This window comes from Colobus angolensis, unplaced genomic scaffold, assembly GCF_000951035.1.
Source record: "Colobus angolensis palliatus isolate OR3802 unplaced genomic scaffold, Cang.pa_1.0 Scaffold146, whole genome shotgun sequence".
In the NCBI taxonomy this organism is placed as follows: domain Eukaryota; kingdom Metazoa; phylum Chordata; class Mammalia; order Primates; family Cercopithecidae; genus Colobus; species Colobus angolensis.
Genome location: NW_012114555.1, coordinates 8295721 through 8308729, shown reverse-complemented (window position 1 = coordinate 8308729; position 13009 = coordinate 8295721). Strand labels below are relative to the sequence as shown.

The window sequence follows — 13009 nt, the reverse complement described above, 5'->3', positions numbered from 1 at the left end:
GCGATTCCTTCTGCAAGAGAGGAGCAGAGGAGAGGAAGAGAAATGGAAAACAAGAATAAGACCGTCTATCTTAGGAGCAAAAGGAGAGGCCATAGAGATTTCTGTAGCCCCACCAAATCCAAAGCGTGAAAGGGATGGAAAGGAAAGATGGGTCTTGTGGAGCAGCAGTGTTGCATGTCAGCAGCTTTGCAGAATGCACTTTCCTTGCTCTATTCCCCAAACACCTGGAGTGACCTCTGCGATTCTCATTTCAGGTATAATCTCACAACTGTAATTTGAACAACTGTAATTTGAAAGAGTACAAGTAATTTCTGAGGATTCTTAATGTAGAAATGCCCACCCTGCCTCCGAGCTTGTCCTTCCTGAGCCCTTTGTCTAGCATGCTTTTTCCTCTGATCTCTACTCCCTTGTCACATCCTCTGATCATACTAGCTACAACAGCTGCCTGCCCGCTGGCCTTGCTTTTACCTCTTTTCATTGCATTTAGGACCACCCAGAGCTATCTGCGATCTAGAAAATACCATAAGATTTAGTTTTAAATCTAATAATTGCAAAAATTCTTGGAAACGACCTATAATATAGACAGTAGAGTTATAAACATTTTATTTTGCTTTTATTTTTTCTTTTTGAAATACAAAATGTGCACATTGAGTTTACACAAACACGCGATGGCAAATTTCAGTGTACATGTATTGTACTACTCTTAATTTCTACACTGGTGATAGCAGGGCAGCTTTCAACATCCTATCTCTACACCAGAATAGATACCTGATTTATTGTTGCAAAGACAGTTGCAAATTTCCTCCTTCTGTAGCCTCTTGGTCTTTGTGATATTTCTAGAACAACAGGGACGATGTCTGTGTCTTTAGTAATGTGGCAACTTTACAGTTTTGGCTAAGATGATTAAAAATAATTTGAATTGTTGGAATTTTATGATGCACTAAATCATACTCTAATCTGGATTAGTTGTTGAGCACTTGTTTTCTACTGAATCTTGGTAGTAGTTGTCAATGTAATGGAACCACTGGTGCTTTCAAAGTGAATTTTGCTTGCTGTTTGTTTGTTCCTAGTAGACAGTGGGGCAAGGTTTCTTTGTCCCTGAATGGCTGTAAGGAAGTCAGGGGAAAGAGGACAGATTTGGCCTTTAATGCTGTTAGGATTACTTGTTGTTCTTAAGCATTAACGTATATTGGAGGATAGATATCCTGACTCTTTGCATATGTCTGTAAACATCCTTGTTTTGTTTGATGCCTTCTTGAACTTCCACTTAATGATACAATGGAAAACAGCCTGTAAGATTGAACAAATCCAAAATTACATATATTATATAGGCCTTGGCTGTAATGTATGATGGAAAATTAAATGCTTATTAAGTTTGATTAGGCATATGCTGATATCTGATGATAAATTTTTAAATGTTTAAAAATACCAGATAAAATTAATTTCTAATAGAAGGTGGGAAGGAAGGCCATAGAAACTGGAACTATGTGTTTAATTGTCGTAATCTTGTTTACTTAAAGTATATAAATGGAATTACAGCATTCAGACATGAAAATTAATTTAATTTCTGGAAATTAAATGCAGATGTCAGTATATTAGAAAACCATTCAAAATCCTAGGACTGAATACATACAAATGAGTAGCAAAAAACACTGGTATTTTAAAATCACTGATATGTGAAAGCCTCAATAATCCCATGGCTAAGGAATCAATAAAACTATATGTCAGATTCTATTACTTTCGAATATTCACAGAGTATGAAATGAGTTAGAACATCCCATGAACTCAGTGGCATTATGGAAAGGATGCAAATTTATAACTGAGAAACTCAAATCTTTTGGGGATTGCTTTATATTAAAACAAAGCTTGGTTGCATAATATGCTTCAGTGTCAAGCTGAGCAATCTATGCTAAAAGTGGTAGCTCCGACTTTAAGGGTGGTAGAATAGTTCACATTTGTCTGTTAGATTCAGGATCTAGTTGACAAGTTAAATCACATTTTCAAAGAGCTGCATGGAGCGCATTATGTTTTCATCCTGTAAGGGAGAGAAACAGAGAGCGATTAAATTCACCATATTTTTGCCCCTAAGTATTGCCCCCTCCCACCTATGCCAAAAGCTCAAATATTAAGTGTTTGCAACTATAAATGCCATTCTATCCGTTTTCCACATAGATCACGATGAAGGAGGACCCATTTTATATTTTGTGGAGTCTATTGACCAGGCATTAAACCACTTTATTTAAATCTTTACTTGGTATTTAATAGAGGATATTTCTCCAATCATAATGCCAAAATGGAAACTACAGAGGCGCAGAGGTAAGTCAAAGCAAATGAGAATTTTGGCATTCTATGTAGATCACAGGCCAAATCACACAGACTTTTATACAGGTACAAGGAAAATTGTGTGTGTGTATGAGCCAGCAGTTCATGAAGATTGGAGGCTGGAGTGTAGGAGGCAGGATAGTGGATTAAGAGGGAACATGTTTGCAGTAATCATCTCTCTCTGTCTGCAAGTTATGGCTAAATCTGTGTTGACTGAAGGAGACTTTAAAAATGAATGATCTCCATTACAGAGAAAGGATTGGGGAGCAGAACTGACTGCTCAGTGGCTATGTTCAGTTTAGCGTAGTCTTTAGAAATGAATTAGGGGACAGACTTTTTGCATTATTGGAGCACTTGTCGGTTGAATGTGAATAGCACTTAGTGAGCTGTTTATGGTAGTGGTAAATGGTGGCTGAACCAACTAATGGCTTCCACTGCTAGAAACCAAGTAACATCACCACCAAGCAGCTTAATGTCACCAAACTAAGTCTCTCGAAGACCACCACATTGAAATTCAAGTTGAGAAACAAGCTCCAGAAAGGTAAGAACAACAATTTAAAAATACAGAAACAACAGATTTCTTTGTTTTCATGATTATTTGAAATTTTTTTTTTTTCGAGGCAGAGTCTATTTCTATTGCCCATCATTCTGGAGTGCAGTAGCACAATCATGCCTCAACTGGGCTCAAGTGATCCTCCCACGTAGCCGAGACTTCAGCCACGTGCCACCATGCCCAGCTAACTTAATTTTTTTTTTTTTTTTTTTTTGTAGAGATGGGGTCTTGCTATGTCGCCCACATTGGTCTCAAGTTATTTTCCTGCCTCAGCCTCCCAAAGTGCTGGGATTACAGTTGGGGGCTGCTGTACCAGGCCTTAACAATTTTTACCTGGTTCTACTCACACATCAAGTCAGATAATTCTAAGTAAGCTAACACTGGTTTCTTCGATAACAGGCTACTACCTGCAGTTCTCTTCAGAGAAAATTTTCCACTGTTTCTTCTTTGTGACAGAACACCATTAGTGAGTTCAGCCAAAGAGCCATTTCTTGTCCATAATGATTTTTCTCTTAGAAATCAGATAGAAGCATGGCCTGTTTTATCCTCCATGATGAATACTCTCTAAGGAATTGGGGAATCAAAAACACAGTACAGGCTGGGTGCGGTGGCTCACGCCTGTAATCCCAGCACTTTGGGAGGCTGAGGTGAGTGGATCACGAAGTCAGGAGATAGAGACCATGGTTAAACCCTGTCTCTACTAAAAATAAAAAATGAGCCACGTGCAGTGGTGGGTGCCTGTAGCCCCAGCTACTCGGGAGGCTAAAGCAGGAGAATGGTGTGAACCCAGGAGGTGGAGCTTGCAGTGAGTGATCACAGCACTGCACTTCAGCCTAGGCAATAGAGTGAGACTCCATCAACAACAACAGCAAAAAAAACCCACAATACATGTGCAACTTTTGTATCCTCAAAAAGATATGGTTTCCTCCATAGCTTGACTCAGTAGGCACTCTAAATGTTGATTATGTAATTGGTGCTTGTTTTTCGAGTGTTAGGCTTATGTTGCAGGTTGTAGAAGTGGTAAACTTAGGCATATGATCTCTGTATTTTGCCCAGTTCGTGGTAGCTAGCTGCTAATACTCAGTTTTAGCTGTTACGATAGCTGAAGTGATAGTTCTTATACTTTGATTACTTACTTTTTGGCAGCTTTCAATGAACTCATCTATGGTAACAACCCCATCCTTGTTTTTGTCCATTTTCTGTTCAGGAAGAAAACAAAAAATTGTATTTAGACGTATATCTTCCCTTAATACCCTCACATCTGCACCAAATGAGCAGAAGCTGCTAAAAAGAAAACCTAGCTGCTTATTCCACGTGGAGGAACTGTTTCAGAGCAGATACCAGTAGTTTCTAAGAGATAAAAATGATAGGGCCAAATCCTTCTGGCTGTTCCCTTTTCAATAGAATGTGGTGAAGATTTAGAGTCACTCTGTCCTAGGTAAAATCCTACCTTTTAGATATGACAGAGCTCCGCCAATTTACTGAAACTTTCAGAGCTTTCTTTTTGTCTCATCTGTAAAATGGGATTAATGAGGATTTATAGGATTCTTGTAAAAACTGAATGAAAACAAAACTTGTGAAACATGAGAATTGTTTAATGTTGTATCTTGGATTTAGTGAATGTTCAATGCGTGTAGTTATCAGCATTGCAAATTCAAAACCAAAGCTATTAAAATTATTTTCCTTTGCTTTCTTTTGAATCATCGTGGTGCTTGGCAAACATCAGGAAATTTTCTCCTAATTTCATTCCCTCTTGACTTCTGTTTTCATTCCTACCTGAAAAAATGTTTCGACGTGTTGTCTGGGAGCATCTTCTTTGAGGACAGGATATGTACATTTACCCATCATGTCGTATATTGCTTTCATTATATCAAGCATTTCCTGAAAAGTAAAAGTCTTATGTGAGGTTGCACACATGTATGAAGAAACCAGTCTAAGAAGCTCTGACAGATTTTGATGACTGTTTGTTGGTTGTCCCAAAGGAAAAGCCAGCAAACAGCTTTCTGCCTCAAGAGCAGAAGAATCAGATGTAAGAATGAATTCTGATCTCTTGGTTTTTCCATGTATCTACCATAGTCAGGAAAAGAATATGCTGGTTTAATGTTTGGATTTCTATAGACTTTAAGTAGACCATGCTTATTTAATTGAATTATAATATGTGTTGATCATCAGTTTCCATCTATTGAGAGTCAAATATACTGCACACTATATATTGAGAAAAAACACCATTTAGAATTAGTGAAATTAATTGGTAAGTCTTAAAGTTCATTAGGATTTTTGTTGTATTTTTCCTACTATGGCTTTAACTGAAGTCACACGTGAAGATCAGTCAAAATATTTTGACCCTGGGAAACACCTTGAAATTTTATTAAAACAGTCTAATTTTTGCCTTACCATTTTCATTCTTATGAGAGTAAAAATAATAATAACTTAAACATGTAGAGATGTATTGTTGCACATTTGTTTCACATGAAAGATCTCTCGACTAGGTTGATAATACAGATATATACTTTTAAGAGTATTCAATTCTATTATAAATGATAAAGTAATTTGTAAACAGGTAAAACCTTTTAAGATGTTTTAAGCATAGATAAGTAACAAGTAGTTTGTTAGACACAGGCAGAATTCTTAATACTCCTGAGGTACCTGGGTAATAAATATTCAGGGTATAAAAATATACAAGAAGCACTAACTATTTAGGATATGCTGCATATACATGAACACTTAATAGTCATTGAGGTCTTAATTTGGCACCCAGTGGTGACACCTGTTCTGGGCCCAGGTTGTCCTCTGTGCAAGAAACACAAATGAAACTCATGACTACTTATCAGGCTATACTTGTGGCCAGGCACACTTGCACCTGTGTCTCTCCAATAGAGCAAGTTCATGTCACTGGCTGTTGGCCCTGGGCACCTTTAGTGTATGGGCTCACTTGCTCAAAATGCAATTCGGGGGAAGGCTTGTGAGGCAGAGAGAGACAAGACATAGGCACACAGCATGCCCAGGATTCAGGGAGTGTGGTCTTTCAACCCCACTTGCATCCTATCCTGTGTAGTTAACTTACCCGTCCCTTTACTTCTCACTGTGTTTTAAACTGGTTTAATAAACTGTAATACGAGTATCTTAATTTGGTCTGTGAGCCTTGTTTCCTGGATAGTCTTCCTCAAAGTGCATTTGGAGACCCCACCATTGCATCAGGTCATTCCACAATCCCCATGATAGTAAAATTACATTTCCTTACGGATCACATGCTATGGGGAAAAGAAAGGCTTCAGGCTAAATATTGAAACACGGCTTGGATACATTTTCTTTCTGATTCCAACCATGGTCTTAATACTGTGAATGGAATAAAGATGCCAGCAGGAAAAAAGTGTGTAATCTTTATGTGTTACATATTTACTTTGGAGCTTCACCATAAACCATTCCAAATTTTTAATTAATTATACATCTTTCTTCCACTACATAAAATACTTTGGATTTCCTGAGAAAAACTTTTCAAATTAATAATTGCAATTAATATTTATTTTAAAGTTAAGAAATGAAAATCTTCCAAATTATTGCTATGTTGGTGAGGTATCCCTTACCTCTTTAGTGATGTAGCCATCTTTATTTATATCATACAGATTAAATGCCCAGTTGAGTTTTTCTTGTACTGTCCCCCGGAGCAAAATGGAAAGACCTTTGATGAAATCCTAAAAAGAAATAAAAATACAATTTTGTATGACATTTCTTAAAAAAAAGAAAAAGAAATGATGGAAGTAAGGGCTACAACCCTCTGGAATTTGGAATTTGAACCATTTATTTAGCAAAATGATTGATGTGTTATTGGTTGTCTATTTTTCAGACTTCTCTGTGGGCATAAATCACTCATTAGTCTTAACATTTTCATCTTGTAATTGGAAACTGAGTTAAATCAATGGTAGTACTGGAAATGTACCAATGGATACCCACACGGCAAGAGGCTTGAGTGTAAGTGGTATTGGCTTTCCAGTGTAAGCACACATGATATACTAAAAGAATCTAATAGTTTTTTTTTTTTTTAACTACAAGTGCACACATAACACACTTCAATGAAAAAACGTTTGCTAATAAGAAATGTGGCTAACCATAAAAGATAAACTAATTGTGGTCTCTAATTAGAAATCCAGTTATAATTTACATGTGGACAGTGGGTAAGAGCATGGAGTTGGAGAGGACAGACTGCCTGGTTTCACCCTCGAGCTATATTACTGGATGGCTTCGTGTCTTCAGGCAACCTAACATCCCTTTGCCTCAATTTTCATATTTGTAAAATGGAGCTAATAATAGTATCTACCTCTTCACAATTTTATGAGGATTGAAAAAGAGGCTGCTTATAATAGTCCCTGGCAAGGACATTGGCTGTGTAGGTTTTCGTTAAGTAAATGGAGCCCTCAGTTTGTATACTGGTTAAGCTGGTTTGATTGCATTGCAGACTGGCCAGATTAGCTTGATTAAATTCATTTAGATTTTTTTTTTTTTTTTTTTGAGATGGAATCTTGCTCTGTTGCCCAGGCTGGAGTGCAGTGGCGTGATCTTGGCTCACCGCAACTTCCACCTCCTACCTCCCGGGTTCAAGCAATTCTTCTGCCTCAGCCTCCCGAGTAGCTGGGACTACAGGCATCCGCTACCATGCCTGGCTAATTTTTGTATTTTTGGTAGAGCTGGGGGTTTCACCATGTTGGTCAGGCTGGTCTGGAACTCCTGATCTTATGATCTTCCCACCTTGGCCTCTCAAAGTGCTGGGATTACAGGCATGAGCCACCGTGCCCGGCCAGATTTGTTGTTGTTATGTACAGCAGGGTTAACATTACAATGTGCTGTATTCAGTTTATAATCCAGTTTTAAGTAGGAATAAAAGCAGAGGGGAAATCCAAAAGTCTTTTGGGTGAATTTGCATTATATCTCCCTTTCCCACATTCCTTTATTTTATAGCTGTATTTCTGTCTGAATTTCTCAAATTGTTTTTTCTTTTTTAAATAAGTAATATCCATATAGTTCAACATTTAAAAATTATGTAAGCCACCTGTTGAAAAACCTTTCTTCCATTCCTGGACCCAGCCACCTGTTCCTTTTACCCATAGACAACTGGCATAAATAGTTTGTATTTACTTCCAAGAAATTTTTGTGCCTATACAAGTATAAGATATATTTGTTTGTTTTACTGGCTAACAGACTTCTATACTTTTTTTTCCACTTAACCATAAATCAGGGAAACAATTCAAGTTTCCATTGAATATGTAAATGCATCATTGTTTATTTAACCAAATTGTTCTTTTACATTTTTTCTCATTGTTATTTCTAGGTATTTTAACCTTTCTGTTGCTGTTGTAAATGAGATATTTTTCTATCATATATTCTAAATTAGTTGTTTGTATGTATGAAAGCTATTGATTTCTGTATAATTTTGTACCCTGTCAATTTGCTGATACCATATGTTGGTTTTCTTCTGGGTTTTCATGTGTGCAATAATATTAGCTGCAAATGGAGTTAATTTTACCTGTTTTCTAATTTTTATATGTTTACTTTTTTCTAATTATATGGCCTAATATCTATAGAACAATGTTACATCATGTAAATGATAATAGATATTCTTAGTTTTTTCTTGAACTTCAGAATATTTCAATTCGCTTTTAAGCATGATACTTAGTTTTATCATGGTGAAGAATTATACAACCATTTCACTTAGGCAAATTTATCAAGAATGGCCACTGACCTTTTTTGGCAAAAATGAAAAAGACAAAACCAGAAATAATTGTCAAATCCATATTGCAAGAGGCCCTGAATAGCCCAGTCAGTTTTAAGAAAGTAGCTGCTTTGCAGGTGGGAAGATGACTGCATTTCTGTCTGATAGCTTTAGTGAGTGTGAGCTGTTTGGGAGTGAGGAGCCAGGTAGAAGAGGTATGAATCTGAGGTTTGAGGAGAGAGGTGGGAGCTCTGCTACTAGGCAATAAGGTGACGTGCAAATTAGAAAAACGGAGACCTCCCTCAAATTATTTCCCTGCCATATTTTAGAAAATTATTTATTTATGATGTATAATGTAGTTTAATTAAAAGGTAATGACAGCCCTTGGAGGTGTGAGTGTACATCTTTCAAAACCAGCAGGCTGGGGATCATGGCTTATGCCTATAATCCCAGCACTTTGGGTGGCAGAGGTGGGAGGGTTGTTTGAGCCCACAAGTTTGAGAGCAGCCTGAGCAACCCAGCCAGATCCAGATTAACAAGAACAACAAATTAACTGGGTGTGGTGGTGCACACCTGTTGTCCCAGCTACTTGGGAGGCTGAGACGGGAATTGCTTGAGCCCAGAAGGTTGAGGCTACAGTGAACTAATTGCACCACTGTGCTTCAGCCTGGGTGACAGACCAAGACAGTGTCTCAAAAAAAAAAAAAAAAAAAAAATCCTTGGCTTTTTCAGAAGGTATAAAATATACATTGCAGAACACAGAGCCTTATTCACTGAGATTGCTGAGCAGTTTTGAAAGCTAGATGAGGTTGATGGTTATTAATATAAACTATTTTTTTAAAATTCACAAAGTAGTAATATGTCATTAATTTTAAGGGGAGCTGGCTACAGGGTCTTTGAAAACATGCTTAGCGTATTGGTTCTCAAAATATAATGTGCAACACCTGGGGAGCTTGCTAACAGATTTCTGGGACCTACCCCAAGAATTATGATTCATTAGGTTGGAGTGGGACCCCAAAATTTACATGTCTGACACGTTCCAAGGGGAAGCCTATACTGCTTCCAGGGATCACACTTTGAGAACCACTGGCCTACAGTACTCATCATTGGCATTGACCTCACCACCACACAAAACAGCAGAGTAACAATGAAAGACTTAGAGAGAGTACTTTTGGGGAACCCCCCCAAGGTGGCCGAATAGGAACAGCTCCAGTCTACAGCTCCCAGCATGAGCGACACAGAAGACGGGTGACTTCTGCATTTCCAAGTGAGGTACCAGGTTCATCTCACTGGGACTTGTTGGACAGTGGGTGCAGCCCATGGAGTGTGAGGCAAAGCAGGGTGGGGCATTGCCTCACCCAGGAAGTGCAAGGGGTCAAGGAATTCCCTTTCCTAGCCAAGGGAAGCCGTGACAGATGGTACCTGGAAAATCGGGGTGCTCTCACCTTAATACTGCACTTTTCCAATGGTCTTAGCAAATGGCACACCAGTAGATTATATCCTGCACCTGGCTCGGGTCGTTCCCACCCTAATACTGCACTTTTCCAATGGTCTTAGCAAATGGCACACCAGGAGATTATATCCCGCACCTAGCTCGGAGGGTCCCACGCCCACAGAGCCTTGCTCACTGCTAGCACAGCAGTCCGAGATCAAAGTGCAAGGCAGAAGTGAGGCTAGGGGAGGGGCATCCGCCATTGCTGAGGCTTGACTAGGTAAACAAAGCAGCCTGGAAGCTCGAACTAGGTGGAGTCCATTGCAGCTCAAGGAGGTCCGCCTGCCTCTGTAGACTCCACTTCTGGGGGCGGGGCATAGCTGAACAAAAGGCAGCAGAAATTTCTGCAGACTTAAACCTCCCTGTCTGACAGCTCTGAGGAGAGTAGTGGCTCTCCCAGCCTGGAGTTTGAGATATGACAACAGACTGCCTCAAGTGGGTCCCTGACCCCCGAGTAGCCTAACTGGGAGACACCTCCCAGTAGGGGCTGACTGATACCTCATACAGCCAGGTGCCCCTCTGAGATGAAGCTTCCAGAGGAAGGATCAGGCAGCAACATTAGCCGTTTTGCAACATTTGCTGTTCTGCAGCCTCTGCTGGTGATAACCCAGGCAAACAGGGTCTGGAGTGGACCTCCAGCAAACTCCAACAGACATGCAGCTGAGGGTCCTGACTGTTAGAAGGAAAACTAACAAAGGAATAGCATCAACATCAACAAAAAGGACAGCCACACCAAAACCCCATCTGTAGGTCATCATCATCAAAGACAAAGGTAGATAAAACCACAAAGATGGGGAGAAACAGAGCAGAAAAGCTGAAAATTCTAAAAATCAGAGTGCCTCTTCTCCAAAGGAATGCAGCTCCTCACCAGCAATGGAACAAAGCTGGATGGAAAATGACTTTGACGAGTTGACAGAAGTAGGCTTCAAAAGATCAGTAATAACAAACTTCTGCGAGCTAAAGGAAGATGTTTGAACGCATCGCAAAGAAACTAAAAGCCTTGAAGAAAGATTAGATGAATAGCTAACTAGAATAAATAGTGTAGAGAAGACCTTAAATGACCTGATGGAGCTGAAAACTATGGCACAAGAACTACGTGACGCATGCACAAGCTTCAGTAGCTGACTTGATCAAGTGGAAGAAAGGGTATCAGTGATTGAAGATCAAATGAATGAAATGAAGTGAGAAGAGAAGTTTAGAGAAAAAAGAGTTAAACAAGCAAACCCTCCAAGAAATATGGGACTATGTGAAAAGACCAAATCTCCGTCTGACTGGTGTACCTGAAAGTGACAGGGAGAATGGAACCAAGTTGGAAAACATCCTTCAGGATATTATCCAGGAGAACTTCCCCAACCTAGCAAGGCAGGCCAACATTCAAATTCAGAGAATGCCACAAAGATACTCCTTGAGGAGAGCAACCCCAAGACACATAATTGTCAGATTCACCAAGGTTGAAATGAAGAAAAAAATGTTAAGGGCAGCCAGAGAGAAAAGTTGGGTTACCCAGAAAGGGAAGACTAACAGTGGATCTCTCAGCAGAAACTCTACAAGCCGGAAGAGAGTGGGGGCCAGTATTCAACATTCTTGAAGAAAAGAATTTTCAACCCAGAATTTCATATTCTGAGTTCATAAAGTGAACTGAGCTTCATAAGTGAAGGAGAAATAAAATCCTTTTTAGACAAGCAAATGCTGAGAGATTTTGTTACCACCAGGCCTGCCTTACAAGAGCTCCTGAAGGAAGCACTAAACATGGAAAGGAACAACTGGTACCAGCCACTGCAAAAACATGCCAAATTGTAAAGACCATCGATGCTAGGAAGAAACCGCATCAATTATCAGGCAAAATAACCAGCTGACATAATGACAGGATCAAATTCACACATAACAGTATTAACCTTAAATGCCAATGAGCTAAATGCCCCAATTAAAAGACATAGACTGGCAAATTGGATAGAGTCAAGACCCATCAGTGTGCTGTATTCAGGAGACCCATTTCACATGCCGAGACACACATCGGCTCAAAATAAAGGGATGGAGGAAGATCTACCAAGCAAATGGAAAACAAAACAAAACAAAACAAAAAGCAGGGGTTGCAATCCTAGTCTCTGATAAAACAGACTTTAAACCAACAAAGATCAAAAGATATAAAGAAGGCCATTACATAATGGTAAAGGAATCAATTCAACAAGAAGAGCTAACTATCCTAAATATATATGCACCCAATACAGGAACACCCAGCTTCACAAACCAAGTCCTTAGAGACCTACAAAGAGACTTAGACTCCCACACAATAATATTGGGAGACTTTTAACACCCTACTGTCAACATTAGACAGATCAATGAGACAGAAAGTTAACAAGGATATCCAGGACTTGAACTCAGCTCTGCACCAAGCAGACCTAATAGACTTCTACAGAACTCTCCACCCCAAATCAACAGAATATACAGTCTTCTCAGCACCACATCGCACTTATTCCAAAACTGCCCACATAATTGGAAGTAAAGCACTCCTCAGCAAATGTAAAGGAACAGAAATCATAACAACCTGTCTCTCAGACCACAGTGCAATCAAATTAGAACTCAGGATTAAGAAACTCACTCAAAACCACACAACTAGTTGGAAACTGAACAACCTGCTCCCAAATGACTACTGGGTAAATAACAAAATGAAGGCAGAAATGAAAATGTTCTTTGAAACTAATGGGAACAAAGACACAACATACCAGAATCTCTGGGACACATTTACAGCAGTGTGTGGAGGGAAATTTATAGCAGTAAATGCCCACAAGAGAAAGCAGGAAAGATCTCAAGATACAAAATCAATGTGCAAAAATCACAAGCATTCCTATACACCAATAATAGACAAACAGAGCCAAATCATGAGTGAACTCCCATTCACAATTGCTTCAAAGAGAATAAAACACCTAGGAATCCAACT

General features: G+C 39.2%; 1 protein-coding gene across 5 annotated transcripts in view; it reads right to left on the bottom strand.

Annotated features, from left to right (window-relative positions):
- Nucleotides 1-591: 591 nt before the first annotated feature.
- The window catches only part of KCNIP4 (Kv channel interacting protein 4), a 1232493-nt gene continuing 1220075 nt past the window's right edge, over nucleotides 592-13009 (bottom strand). For all 5 annotated transcript variants that reach the window (XM_011935672.1, XM_011935676.1, XM_011935675.1 and 2 more), the window contains 4 exons: nucleotides 6460-6567; nucleotides 4652-4756; nucleotides 4012-4074; nucleotides 592-2035 (listed from right to left, as the gene is read on the bottom strand). In XM_011935672.1, the coding sequence (XP_011791062.1) occupies nucleotides 1988-2035; nucleotides 4012-4074; nucleotides 4652-4756; nucleotides 6460-6567 (324 nt within the window). In that variant the 3' untranslated portion in view covers nucleotides 592-1987. The remainder of the gene's footprint in view (nucleotides 2036-4011; nucleotides 4075-4651; nucleotides 4757-6459; nucleotides 6568-13009) is intronic.